The following is a 14,858-nucleotide window of genomic DNA, read 5'->3' as shown; positions in this document are numbered from 1 at the left end:
TTCAGTAACTTGTGGATAAACTTGATCTTTCCAAGAGTTGTTCTTAAACTTTGTTGGGGTGGCCATGGCTCACGGGCCCAGCCACTCCGCGGCATGTGGGATCTTCCCGGACCGGGGCTCGAACCCGTGTCCCCTGCATCGGCAGGCGGACTCTCAACCACTCTCGCCACCAGGGAAGCCCCTGTTATGTGTTTTTAAAGAGGTCTTTATATATAGTTTGCGAATCATCTTTCATTCATTTGTTTTAATCTCTTCTAAATATTTTCACTTATAGTTTCTGTTGTCCGTATAAAAGTTCAGCATCCTTATATAAGGTGACCTAACAGTAATTTTACAATAGTCTTTAAAATAGTTACTTATGTAATGTGATAGAAGTGCTAATTATTACTATGGTGATGATCATATTACAATACGTAAATGCATCAAACTGACTTGTACACCTTAAATTTATACAATGTTATATGTCAGGTATATTTCAATAAAAATATTTTTTTAAAAATAAATAGTTACTGCTTTTGGTTTTATGCTTAGACCATTTCCACTCCATGACTATGTTTTAAATGGTTACTTTAAAATCACTCCTCCTTTTCACATGAACTCTCCAGTCCAGCTAGCATTTGTTTGGAGTCGAGCTCTGAGTAGGAAATCAAACGTAAAACAACCTGCTGGCTGGTCGTAGCAGTACTGTTTGCTGAATAGCTCACTGTTTCAGCACAATTTTAAAATTGCCCTGGGAGGTTCCAGTTTTAAACTCTCGCCCTCAGTGTATGAGTGTGCAGGGTTCTCCAAACCTTTGCCGAGTGAGTACGTGTCGCAAACCTATTCCCCCAGCCTGTTTCCTGACTTTTCGCTTTAAAATACCTTTTGCCATATAACTTTGTTTAGGTAAATATTAAAATTAACTTTTGTTTAGGTAAATATTTATATGTTTTCCTTTTTGTTTGTGGATTTTGTGTTGTGCCAGAAGGCTGTTCTCCCACCAGTGTTCATTTATCATCTTAACCACTGTCAGTGTTTGTCAGCGGGTAGTCTAAAAGTGAGAGGCTGGCCATTAGCACTTACTGTCTTGTAATTATTGAAATATTCCCCACACATGGACCCATAGAGAAGAGAGTTCAATCACATCATGAAATCTGTGTGGCTGAACGCTAGATTTATGAGTGAGGTCGAGTAAGCCCTTGTTAATAGAGCCTGCAGCTGGGCCGCAGTTTTCTCTGCCCAGGCTCCTCCTCTCTGCTCTCTCCAGCCTCACTCAGACTCCCAGTGTTTTCTATGTGCTCTTCCTTCTTTCGCGTGGTGAGATAAATCTGTGCTGTCGCCTTGTCCCTGAAGACACCCAGCTTGCAGTTCTCATGCTACTTGTTAAAATGGTTAGTTTTCATCCTGAGACAGTCGTGGAGCCTGTTGACTTTCTAACGTGCTTTGAGCCCATTGCTGGGCTCCCGCTGCTCTCGCGCGCTTGCCTTTTTCCTCCTCTTTGTGCTTTCTCGTTTTTCTAGTGCGCGTCCTCAAGTGGTCTCTCCAGGATTGAAGGGAGAGGAAAGGTCACGAACCCCAAGTGACCGGAGGGTTTCTGTTTGCCGTCAGGCTTGGAGGCCGCACCTCGGAGTCTGTCCCTCTGCACCTCACTTCCAGCAGTCACAGGTGCTCCAGGGCACACTGGGAAGCAGTTGCACAGAATAATCCTTTGTAGCAGATTTAATTCGCTGAGAGTGTTAGAAAAGAAGTACATTGTTAAGATACTGTATTAGAATTTTTCTGAAAGAAAAGCCAAACAACGAGTATGTGGTATGTGATGGCATTACCTAGAATCCAGGAGAGTGGGTCAGCTGTGACAGAGGCTAGTGTCGGGGAGGGGCGTGCAGAGGACTGCTAGAAATGTCCACCCCTTGGTCGTGGTGGTGTCGTTGGTGCGTGCTTGTATTCCAATGCAGAAAATTGTACACTTTAAGCATGCATAATTTATTGCTTGTAAACGATATCTTAAGAAACTATTTAAAATTCCACTATGATGTTATCTATATTTTTGAATATTCCCTTTGCTGTGATCACAGGAGGTACATTTTATTATATTCAATATTATAAGGATGTTTTCCTCATTTTTATTAGCGACAGATATGTATAAATTGCAAAATACTTAGAAAGTCAGAGTATGCAATTCATACAATGCTACTTTTAAAATTTTATGGTTGATACACTTTGATAAAGAGTGTGTTAAGCATTTGGGTGAAGTAACTGGAAAATGAAAACGTTTTAAGTTTTGATATTATCATAAAACCAAAAGGCAATATATTTTAGAAAACAGGAAATTTAGCTGAATTTGTGATTCATCCATCAATTTATTTATTTATTTATAAAATTTATTTATTTATTTTTGGCTGCCTTGGGTCTTCGTTGCTGCACGTGGGCTTTCTCTAGTTGCGGCACGCGGGGGCTACTCTTTGTCGTGGTGCGTGGTCTTCTCATTGCGGTGGCTTCTCTTGTTGCAGAGCACAGGCTCTAGGCGTGCAGGCTTCACTAGTTGTGGTACGCGGGCTCAGTAGTTGTGGCTTGAGGGCTCTAGAGCGCAGACTCAGTAGTTGTGGCACACGGGCTTAGTTGCTCTGCGGCATGTGGGATCTTCCTGGACCAGGGCTCGAACCTGTGTCCCCTGCATTGGCAGGTGAATTCTTAACTACTGTGCCACCAGGGAAGCCCCATCCATCAATTTAAATTTGTAGCTTCATATAATTTGACATATTAGGTATAGACTTTTTTTCATAGGAAAGAAAGCTCTAATTGCATTATGCACATAGACAAGGCAATTTGGTTTTTCATCAAATAGCTTACGCTGTCCATAACTGTCACTCATTTTGACTTTTCTGTCTCTAATGTGATGGACCTGGGGAGTGTTTGGTGACATTCGCTGTTTGTCGCATCATCAGTGGAGCATTGTGTCCACAGTGACACCAAGAATGATTAAACCTACAATCCTTAGAGCTCTTTTTAAAGAATTGAGGATGCCACCAAGAATAAGCTCTCGAATTCTGTTGTGTCCAGAGCACCTAATGTGATCAGAGAATTGAAATTTAGTTGGAGCGGTGCTGCTGATGCAAACCTGTGACGGCAGGTCCGGCTTCTTGCTGTCGCGGACATGGAGACCTGTGGGAATGTGTTTCTGCTCTTGTGATCAGGCAAATTTATTAACGACAGTGAGGGCACAGTAATTTTCAATAAATCATGACTCGCCGATGTATTTCAAAAGATCCATATAGGAGTAAACAATACCATTTATATTTAATTAGTTTTATTGAACGAAAGGCAATTTTATTGGTAATGAACCACATGTTATGATTAAGGATGTATTTTAATGACCTTTAAGTAATGCGAACAAATGTTGCTCTTGACCTAATAGCAGAGGCTTTCCTACATTATTGAAAACTTCAGAATGATTTTTAAATTATCATGAAAAGCTTCGAATGACATTCTCATTATTGTGCCATTATTCAGTCATTTGATGTCTAATGTACTAGATGAAATGCATTCCTCTAAATGTTCATGTGCATGTGGAAATACGGGGGTTGTTGCTAGGCGGTTCTTTTATTTCCATGTATCAAAAGGCAGTCTGTTATAGGAGAACTTCATTTTTTGAAAATGACTGTGACGGTATAGGACTTAAATGACGAGTGATCCTCCAGCTTGCCTTGTGCCAGGAGTCGGTTGGCTGTCTTTTCACAAGTCTAAAATTATTACGCAATGCATTTCTTCTTGTGTAAACTAGCCTGGCTTAATTAACTTGAACATAAATTTTTATTAGTTAACATATAATCTAAGCTGCAGTAGCAGACCCACTGTGGTGAGCTGGTGTGTTCACCCTTCATCCAGTGCAGCGTCTCTGTTCTTCAGAACCTTAAAAACTAACCTGCACGTATTTTGCAGGCCCACTTGAAGGCATGTGAATGAGCTTCCCCAAGTTTAACGAGCTCTCAGAGAACTCTCACGGCAGGATGGGAGTGAGCTGTCCCTCTGCCCCACTGGCATTCTCAGCTGGCAGGTGCTGTCCTCAGCCCCAGGGGTCTGTGTGGTAGTTGCTGTGTAGGCAGTGGCCTCCCTTGCAGCCTGGAGTCATGGCTACTGGTCTGGAACTCAATAGTGGCCGTGGTGTTTTCGGTAGAGGATCATTCTGAGAGTGATGTTTGGAGGTTCAGTCATGAGCTCAAACCTTCCTAAGGCTTTGGAAGCACTGCATTCCATGTGTTAAGTCCCTTTCTGCTCTGAGATCTAGAGTGATACATCCCAGATCCAGAGAGACGTTTCTTCTCCCTCACCTAACAGCCCAGAGGTGGGTGGTCCCAGCTGAGCGCGCAGCTCTGTCCTCCGCAGTCAGTGACCTTCAGCCGCGTCCCAGTGTCTGCTCCCCTGCAGCCTGGCCAGCGGGAGCGGAGGGCACGGGGATGGGGCAGCGGCCTTGTCACCCTCCTCCCTCCAGGTGGGCGGTGTGGGGAGGGCTGGCTGTGACCGTACTGAGGGGGAGCCACGCGCCCACGCAAGGTCGCAAGTTCCGTCTTAAGACGGCGACGGGAAGAATGGTGGAGAGTGGGCTCTGTCATCATTCCTTCATTTTGTTTTCCATCGAGTTTCTTTGACTACTTCCTACGCTTCTTACTGGGTGGTGTACGCTAACGCTTCTCCGTTGGTTCTCCTGGAGGGTTTACTGCCCTCAGAGCAGGCTGCTCCATGTAGAACTGTTGTTACGATTACCATTTTTATTAGAGTCAGTTATTTCCCACTTGTTCTCCAAGGAGCTTGAAACAACATGAAAATTTGTATGTCCCTCAGCTACGTTAGAGTAGGAAATAAATGAAATGTAAATTCCAAACCATCCGTATGTCTTCTAGGAAGGAGAGAAGCCATATTAGTTGTAGAGTGTTGCCTGTTCTCTGTTGAAGAATGTTTTCTTGAAGGGATGGAGCTTTCCAGACAGCCCATCAGGCAGGGCTCCCCTGGCAGAGGAGCTCTCCCGGGGAAGAGCCCACAGCCAGCTGCCCCTCCTGAGAGCCGGTGGGCGGCCGGGAAGGCAAGACCCGTGTCAGCCGAGCCCTGAGCCTCTGTGAATGTGGAGCGGCAGGAGCAGAGGGAATGAAGACGGCTCTTGAGGTCGCTGTAAGAAATCTGGGAGGACATTAAGTCCAGACAGGAGCTGTGAGAAAAGATCAAGAGCAGAGTAAGACCTCTTGGAAAGACACGTGATGGCAGAGGCCCATCGAGTATCAGGACAGGAACGTGGCTCAACAGGGGAAGCAGAGTGGCACTTCCGGGTCTAGTTTGGTCCTCAGCACCACCTGTCCTCCTCCTCTGCGTGTTGTTAACTGTCCGGAGGTAAAATTGGCGTACAAAAAGAAAATTGCCCAGAATTAAACTGTGCACTTCGCTACACCAGTGAAACCATCACCACAGACAAGATAGGGAGACCCCTGTCACTGCCAGCCTGTCATCCTTTGTGTGTGTGTGGTCAGCTGGGGTTCCTCTTTTCGATAGCAGTGCTTTCCCACTTTTCCACTCCTGTAATTTCTGCTCCACCCGCCTTTCTCTCATCAGATGATCTTTCCTTGCAGAGAAAAAGCATTAAATCAAATGGAAATCCCCTCCATTTCCCACCCTCCCGGCACCTCACCCCCCACCTGCTGGTGCAGCGAAGCCATGTCCCCTCTCCTGTCTGAAGGGAAGTCTTCCGCCGCCTTTGCCTCCCCCTGCTTTCTCGAGACCTCCACCTGCCGGTTACTCCCTGCCCTGCCTTCTCCTAGCCTCTCCCTCTGCCGACCCCTTTTTCTTAGCCCTCAGGCCTTCAGCCAACTCTAGTGTCTCAGGTGGCGCTTCCTCAGGTTTAGGTTACTTGAATATATTTAGAAAGCTGACTTGCTTTGTTCATTGGCTTTTCAGCTATTCTACCTCTTTGCATGTTTTTACTACTTGCTAGAGATGGCAATATGCATTTAACTAAAAGTGTATTGTGAAAACTTCACGTTGTATCACTTCACATTAAATTAAGAACCTTGTAATTGAATAGATCCATTTACCCCACTCATTTTTGACGCTGAAGCACATTGCACATTTTTTGTGTGCGTATATATTTGTATGCATTTAGATACTTTTTGTATATGCAGTGTATCTACGTATATCATAAACTGTTCTGTTTTATCTGTATCTTAAAGAAGTAAAGTGAAGAGACAGGATTTTTGTTTTTCTTTTGATATTAACCATGTTTGTTCCTTACTATTCCTTCCTAAAGATCTGAGTTTCTACTGGATATCATTTCCCTTCAGCCTAAAGAACTTCTGTTAGCATTTCTTGTAGTGTATGTCTGCTAGCAGTGAATTCGCATTTTCATTTATCCGAAAATATCTTAGTTTCACCTGTCCTGTTTTTGTGAAGTATATTTTTGCTGAATATTGAATTCAGGGTTGACCAGTTTTTTCTCCCCACAGCACTTTAAATGTTTTGTTCCATTGTGTTCTGCTTTCATTATTTGTGATGAGAAATCAGTGTTATTTTGCTAGTTTTTGCCTGCATGTAATGTGTCATTTTTCTCCAGGTATTTTTGAGATCTTTCTCTATCTTTGGTCTCTTATTATGCTGTGACTTTGATTGTTTAAAATTTTACTCATCTGTCTAGGGTTCGCTGGGCTTCCTGAATCTGCACATTTATGGCTGTCAGCCAGTTTGGCATATTTTCAGTCATTGTTTCTTCAAATACCTTTTCTTCCTCATTCTCTCTGTGTGCTGCTTCCAGGAACCCAACTGCAAACAAACTCCTGCTGTTCTCTCAGGGACACTGCGGCCATACTCACTTTCAAGATCTCTCTCCTCTGTGTTCTTCAGATTCATCATCTCTTGACCTGTCTTCAAGTTCACAGACTCTGTTCTCCAGTCTGCTGTTAAGCCATCTAATGAATTTATTTCAGATGTATTTTTTTCAATTATAGAATTTCCAGTTGGTTCTTTTTTTGTACACGTGTTTTCTTTTTCTCTGCTGTGGTTTCCTGTTTGTTTATTGTTTATTAGGAGAATGTTTTCCTTTAAAAATTTGAGATGTTCTAGTAACTGCTTTGAAATTCTCATCTCTTAATTCTGATGTCTAGTCATCTCAGAATTAGTCTTCTTTGATTGGACTCTACTTGAATGTGGATCCTGTGTTCTCATTTCCTCCTGTGTCTGGACATTTTGATTGGATCTTCAGCATTACTGATGCATTGTAGAGACTCTGGATTCTATGATGTTCTTCTGAAGAGCATTGGGGTTTTTGTTTGGTTTTGTTTTGACTGGTGGTAACTGAGTGAAGTCAGACTGCCAGCTCCATCTTCCCTTCAGTGAGGAGCCGCGGAGGTCTTTGTTCCTTTCTTCCGGCCGAGCCGGACTGCCTGAAACCTGCCTGCACAGTGGCTTGGGCTGAGCATCAGAGCGCGCACAGCACTGCGCCCCCATGAGGCCGCCCATTCCTCTCGCGCATCAGCGTCTGTGGTCTGACTTTTGTTTTTCATGTCCGGAAGGCTGTGTTTTCTAAGTGTTAGCAGCCATGAGGCAAAACCAAAACAAAACAGGAAACAAACGAAACCTATAAATATGGCAAACTGTCTGTGATGGGGGATCCTCCAGACGCCCCCAGTTTTGATGATTCTCTCGGAGGGCTCCCAGGGCTCAGCGTCTTGTCCTCCTCGTGGCCATGAGTGGTTACAGTGAAAGGGCTCAGAGCAGTCAGCACAGAGAACAGGCACAGGGCGACATCGCAGGAAAGCAGGCAAGAGCTTCCAGACTCCCCTCCCAGGGGACTCACACAGGACACGCTGAGGTCCCCACCATCATGTGGGAACATGTGGGAAGTAGTTTCTACCAGGGAAGCTCATTAGAGACTCACAGGGCCTTTACTGGGGGCTGGGCCTGGAGGCACCCTCTGCCTGGGACGTACCACACGCCAGACGCACCCCCCCATATCCCCCGCCCCCCGCAAGAAGGAAAGTGGGTGTTCGTCATGAGCCGTGTTGCTTGAATAACTGGTTTAGGCACTCTCTCTTATCTGGGAAGGGTGGCAGCTCTCCTGGGATGCACATTCCCAGACCGCAGCCAAGGGCCAGCCTTGCAAGCAGGGCTTTCTCAGGCCTGCTGTGTGAAACTTCCTGCACAGCCCACTTGCTTGGCCGGGGCGTGTTTGCAGCAAAAGTATACGCAGCATTGTTATCCTTAGACCCGGCGCAGCCGGGTGAGACCAGCCCGCACTCTTGGTGCCGGTGAGCCCTTTGGGAGGGTTGAAGCAGTGCCCGTGCACCGTCACCGAGGAGCCCGAGCTGGCAGGTGTGCCCAGCGGCCCCTTTGGGTTTCAGGCGCCGGCCTCTGGCAGAAGCGGTCAGGGCAGTGCAGGTTTCCTCAGCGGGAGGGGAGCCTGCGGACGCTTGTGGGAGGCTCGGCTGATCTTGTCCTCTCTCTGCTCCTCCCCAGGGTCAGGGCTTTGTTCCTTCTGTCATCACAGGATCCTCGTGCACCAGGCGGCAATCCTAACTCTGTCTCTTCAGACATCCCTTCCTCCCCAGGCCTTTCAGCTGGAAGGGTTTTAGGCAAGAAACAAAGTATTTTTTGCAGGAAAATATTTTCCTATAACTTAACCAGGAAGACACACCATGTTCAGGATTTGGTCAAGAAGAATGCTGAATCCTCAGACTTTTTCAGATGGCTCTCCATAGCTCCCACCCCTTCCATCCTGAGCGTTAATCTTGGGCGTGGCCCAGGACAGGTCACCCCCTTGCTGGGACAGCTCTCTTAGTAATCAGACCGCAGCGTTAGGTGTGAGTCTCGGGAGGTGGGGCAGGCTTGCGGGCCGCGGGGCTGCCTCGGTGCCGTGTGTCTTATAAGTGTCGCCGGCTGCTTCTGACACAACCTGCCAGGGGGCAGCAGTCGTCCATTGGAGTCGGGAGAGTCCGCACACCTCTGTTGGCCTTAAAAACTGTTCCTTTGAGTTCTCTTCCATCCTCATCCGTAGCGTTGGCAACAAAACATAAGAAAACCGTCACTTTTGGTAAATAAGATATGAAAAGTATTAATTGGTAATTGGAAAATTTCCAAGTCATTTTGTTTAATTATTATGGAATTAATTCAGATATTCTGTTTTCCAGGACCTTTTTTCTATCAATGCTTATGTTTATGCTCAGAAGCCACAACTGGATATTCATAGTTTTGAAGGCACATTTACCAGGGTAAGTTAAGTCTTTTGTTAAACACAAATATATTCACTATGTAAGTTAAAAGTAGCAAACCTTTATTTTGAAAAAGTAATTAAATCAATAATCAATTCAAACAAGTTCTGAACTAAAAAGTGAAGAACTAGAGAATGTTTCAAGTTCTTAAATTTTCCTATAGCAAATATTTCTTTGGGGTACATTCAGTACAGTTTTTCTATTTTTAGCATATTTACTCTTTTTTTAAAAAATTTATTTATTTATTTTTGGCTGCGTTGGGTCTTTGTTGCTGTGCGCGGGCTTTCTCTAGTTGCAATGAGCGGGGACTGCTCTTCGTTGCAGTGTGGCGGCTTTTCCTGTCTCAGAGCGTGAGCTCTAGGCGCGTGGGCTTCAGTAGTTGTGGCACGCGGGCTCAGTAGTTGTGCCTCGCGGGCTCTAGAGCGCAGGCTCAGTAGCTGTGGCGCACGGACTTAGTTGCTCCGCGGCATGTGGGATCTTCCCGGACAGGGAACCAAACCCATGTCCCCTGCATTGGCAGGCGGATTCTTAACCACTGTGCCACCAGGGAAGTCCCAGCATATTTATTCTTGATAAGATCCTTTTCCCTTAAAATATTATGAGTCAGTAAAATGAAGTAATTCAGCTATTTCAGTTTTGATTTTGGATAATAGTTAATACATTATGATACCCACATCATTTCTTGATTTTTATTAACTGGTTGGATGGATATCTGTATGTGCACGTCCATTTCCTTATATACACATATGTGTATTTCATTCTACATTCTCTTCATTATTATGGCGTTTTGGTATAGCCATCTACTTCTCTCTTTTTAGAGTTGATACTTTGTTCTATAAAACCATTAAAGTCAAAAGGAAAACTCAGTATTCCTGGATTATCTATTTCTGAGTTAGGCAGCTTTTATCTCTTTACCTTGAACGGCTACCCTGGTTGTAAGCACAGGGTGGTTCCCTGCCGGACAGTTTTCTGTGGAAGAAACAGGGAAGGGTGCTGGTGCTGCAGCCAAGGACTTGGATGAGCTCCTGTGTTGTGAAGACTGTAATGATGGTGTGGGAGCCACTGGGCGAGAGCTTGATTTGGTTCCTGATATATTTGGAAATTTATAAATATATTATCACCATTAGTATAAAACTATATAAAAATAAAAAGGTTAAAGGTATTTAAAAATTTTATAGCCTTACCATCCTAATATAAATAGTCATATTATTCTTTTGACTCTTCCCCTTCAAATTGTTTCCCATGTACGTACATACTGGAATAATATAAGCCTCATTTTTTTCCCCGCTTAAGATATATATTTCCTTACTATTTTCTATATTGATGCAGCCATATAATTATCAATAGATATTTTTAAGCTAAAACTACTAAATGCAGCAAGTGTAACATATTTTACTTGACAAACTGTAACTCCTAAGGGACTTTGAAATGAAGGCAAAAGTGTGTGTGTGTCTGCAGAAACAGAGAATGGCCCTGTGCTGGCTTCAGAGTATGGAGTAGACAAACCCCTTTAATCAAGGGCTGTCTGCGGAGCTCCTGCATTTCAAGACCCAGTTTAAGTACCATCATTTGGAAGGCTTCCTTGTATTCCCTTTTCTTTGATATTGTTGCACTTCTGCCTGCCTTTATATTTGCCCTTGGGGTTCTATTTTGTCATTGTTCTGTGCTCGTTTAGCTCTCACATGAAACCAGAAACTACTTAGGTGAATGGCTGTCTTACTTCTTCTCATAGCTCCAGTTTCTAATACAGGACTTGGTGTATATTCAGATACCAAGTACACATCTGAATGAATTGAAGAACTCTCCTATTTACAGATGATATAACTAAGGCACAGTTAAAAGAAACACCAGTTTATAATCCTAAAGTGAATTGTTTCTTGAGGAATAGCACCCCACCTGTGTGGACAGGTAGGGTTGCTTCTGTGTTTTAGCTATTGTGAATAATGCTGCTGTGAATGTGGGAATACAGATATATCTTTGAGACCCTCCTTTTAGTTCTTTCAAGTATATACCCAGAAGTGGAATTTCTGGATCATATGATAATTCTATTTTCAATTTTTGTGGAGCTGCCAAAAGCAGTTCCACAGCGGTTATACTGTTTTACATTCTCACCAGCAGCGAACAGCGGGTCCAGTTTCTCCACATCCTCACCAGAACTTGTTGTTTTCTGATAGTAGCCATGTTACTGGGTTTGAGAAGTTACCTCATTTTGGTTTTGATTTGCACTTTAAATGTTGAGCATCTTTTCATGTTCTTTATGGCCATTTGTATACCTTCTTTTTTTTTTTTTTTTTTTTTTTGCGGTACGCGGGCCTCTCACTGCTGTGGCCTCTCCCGCTGCGGAGCACAGGCTCCGGACGCGCAGGCTCAGCAGCCATGGCTCACAGGCCCAGCTGCTCCGCGGCATGTGGGATCTTCCCGGACTGGGGCACGAACCCGTGTCCCCTGCATCAGCAGGTAGACTCTCAACCACTGCGCCACCAGGGAAGCCCTGTATACCTTCTTTGGAGAAATGTCTATTCAAGTCCTTTGCCCATTTTCAAATTGGGTTGTTTGGGTTTTTTGTTGAGTTTTAGGAGTTCTCCATATATTCTGGATATTAATTCCTTCTCAGGGACTTGATTTGTACGTATTTTCTTCCATTCTGTGAGTTGCCTTTTACTCTGTTGATAGTGCCTTTGAAGCACAAAATTCGTTGATCTTCATGAAGTCCAGTTTGTTTATTTTCTCCTTTGTTACTTGTGACTTTGCTGTCTTATCCAAAAAATCATTGCAAAACCTAATATCATGAAGCTTTTGTCCTATGTTTTCTTCTAAGTGTTTTATTATTGTAAGTCTTGCATTTAGATCTTTGATCCCTTTTGAGTTATTTTTGTATATATTGTTAGGGAAGGGTAACTTCATCCTTTGCATATGGATATCCAGTTTTGTCAGCATCATTTGTTGAAAAGATTGTCCTTTCCCCATTGGGTGGTCTTGGCACCCTTGTCAAAACATTTAACCTTATATGCAAGGGTTTTTTCCTGGGCTCTCCACTTTATTCCATTGGTCTATATGTCTGTCTTTAGGCAGCACTATACTGTTTTGATTACTGTAACTTTGTATTACATTTTCAAATCAGGAAGTATGAGCCCTCCAGTTTAATTTTTCTTTTTCGAGATTGTTTTGAATATTTCAGTTCCCTTGATATTCCATATGAATCTTAGAATGGATTTTTCTATTCCTGAAAAAAATGTCGTTGGGATTTTGATAAGGGATTGCATTGAATCTGTAAATCACTTCGGGTAATACTGACATATTAACAATATTCAGTCTTCTCATCCATGAACATGGGATGCGTTTCCATTTATTTATGTCTTTTTTACTTTCTTTTGGAAATATTTTGTAGTTTTCATTGTACAAATCTTTCACTTCCTTGGTTAAATTAATTCCTAAATATTTTATTGTTTTTGATGCTGTTGTAAGTGGAATTGTTTTTGTAGTTTCTTTTTCAGATAGTTCATATATAGAAACGCAAGTGATTTTTGCATGATGAATTTGTATTCTGCTGCTTTGCTGAATTCATTTATTAGATCCAGCCATTTTTTTGTGAACTCTTTAGGATTTTCTACGATCATAACATCTGCAAACAGAGATAATTTTACATCTTCCTTTCCAAATTGTGCCTCTTATTTCTCTTTTCTGTACAACTGCTGTGGCTAGAACTTCCAGTATTATATAGTATGTTGAATAGTTGTGGTGAAAGCAGACATTCTGATCTTAGAGGAAAAGGTTTTAGTATTTCACCATTTGGTATCGTGTACCCAGTGGGTTTTTCATATATGGCTTTTATTATGTGGAGGTAGTTAGTTCCCTTCTATTCCTAGTGTGTTGAAAGTTTTTTTATCATAAAAGGGTGTTGAATTTTGGCAAATGTGTTTTCTGCATCAATTGAGATGATCGTGTGGAGTTTTTCTCTTCATTCTGTTAATGTGATGTATTTTGTTGATTGATATATACGTTGAACCATTGTTGCATTTCAGGAATAAATCTCATTTGGTCACAGAGTTTAATCCTTTTAATATGCTGGTGAATTTGTTGTTTTGGTATTTTGTACAGGATTTTTGCATCATTGTTCATAGAAGATATTGGTCTGTAGTTTACTTTTCTAGTAGTCTCTTAGTCTGGCTTTGATATGAGGGTTGTGCTGGCCTCACAGAGTGAGTTAGGAAGTGTCCTTCCTCTTCAATTTTTTGGAATAATTTGAGAAAGATTAATATTAATTCTTTAAATTTTTGGTAGATTTCACCAGTGAAGTCATCAGATCTAGGGATTTTCTTTGTCAGGAGATTTTTGAGTATTGATTTAATCTCTACAAGGTATAGGTCTGTTTAGTTTTTAAATTTCTCCATGATTAGTCTTGGTAGATTTTGTGTTTTTTAGGAATTTGTCCATGTCACCTAGGTTATCCTGTTTGTTAGCGTATGGTTGTTCATAATACTCTCTTATAATCCTTTTTATTTTTTTAGAATCATAGTAATATCCCTACTTTCATTTCTGATTTTAGTAATTTGAGTCTTCCTTTTTTTCTTAGTCCATCTAGCCAAAGGTTTTTCAATTTTGTTGATCTTTTTGAAGAAGTAACTTTCATATTTATTAATTTTTCCTGTTCTTTATTTTGTTTATCTCTACTCTGTTCTTTATTTTTACCTTCCTTCTGCTAACTTTGGGTTTAATTTGTTCTTCTTTTTCTAGTTCCTTAAGTTCTAAAGTTAGATTGTTGATTTGAGATCTTTCCTGTTTTGGAATTTAAACAATTATAAATTGTTATAAATTATATAACTATATAAGCTAGAAATTTCCCCCTTAGCACCACTTATGCTGTATCCCATGGGTTTTTATAAATTATATTTTCCTTGTCACTTGTCTCTAAGTATTTTCTAATTTCCCTTTTCATTTTAATTCATTGGTTTTTTTTTAACATCTTTATTGAAGTATAATTGCTTTACAATGGTGTGTTAGTTTCTGCTGTATAACAAAGTGAATCAGCTATACATATACATATATCCCCATATCTCCTCCATCTTGCATCTCCCTCCCACCCTCCCTATCCCTCCCCTCTAGGTGGTCACAAAGCACTGAGCTGATCTCCCTGTGCTATGTGGCTGTTTCCCACTAGCTATCTATTTTACATTTGGTAGTATATATAAGTCCATGCCACTCTCTCACTTCGTCCCAGCTTACCCTTCCCCCTCCCTAATTCATTGTTTTTTAAAAAGAATCTTGTTTGATTTCCACAATTTTGTGAATTTTCTGTTATTAATTTCTAACTATATCTTGTCATGGTTGGAGTAGATATAGATACTTTGTATGATATCTATTTTTTAAAATCTGTTGAGACTTAATTTGTGGCCTAACATAAGGTGTATCTTAGAAAATACCCCATATGCACTTGAGAACAATGTGTATGCTGTTGTTGTGTGGAGTGTTCTATATATGTCTGTTAGATCTAATTGGCTTATTGTGTTAAGTTCTCTATTTCCTTACTTCAGTCTGGTTGTTCTACCCATAACTGTGAGTGGGATATAAAAGTCTTCAACTATTTCTCCCTTCAGTTCTATCAATTGTTGCTTCATATATTGTCTTTTATTAGGAGCA

General features: G+C 42.0%; 1 protein-coding gene across 18 annotated transcripts in view; it reads left to right on the top strand.

Annotated features, from left to right (window-relative positions):
• The window catches only part of ATP9B (ATPase phospholipid transporting 9B (putative)), a 217,666-nt gene that overhangs the window by 77,361 nt on the left and 125,447 nt on the right, over window positions 1-14,858 (top strand). For 17 of the 18 annotated variants that reach the window (XM_049698583.1, XM_049698579.1, XM_049698578.1 and 14 more), the window contains one exon: window positions 9,141-9,221. In XM_049698583.1, coding sequence (XP_049554540.1) covers window positions 9,141-9,221 — 81 coding nt within the window. Of the gene's footprint in view, window positions 1-9,139; window positions 9,222-14,858 lie in introns of those variants that run through there. The other variant, XM_049698592.1, reaches the window with a different exon arrangement.

Source organism: Orcinus orca, chromosome 15 (assembly GCF_937001465.1).
Source record: "Orcinus orca chromosome 15, mOrcOrc1.1, whole genome shotgun sequence".
In the NCBI taxonomy this organism is placed as follows: Eukaryota; Metazoa; Chordata; class Mammalia; order Artiodactyla; family Delphinidae; genus Orcinus; species Orcinus orca.
The sequence above is the reverse complement of the archived record's forward strand: the minus strand, read 5'-3'. Positions and strand labels throughout refer to the sequence as shown.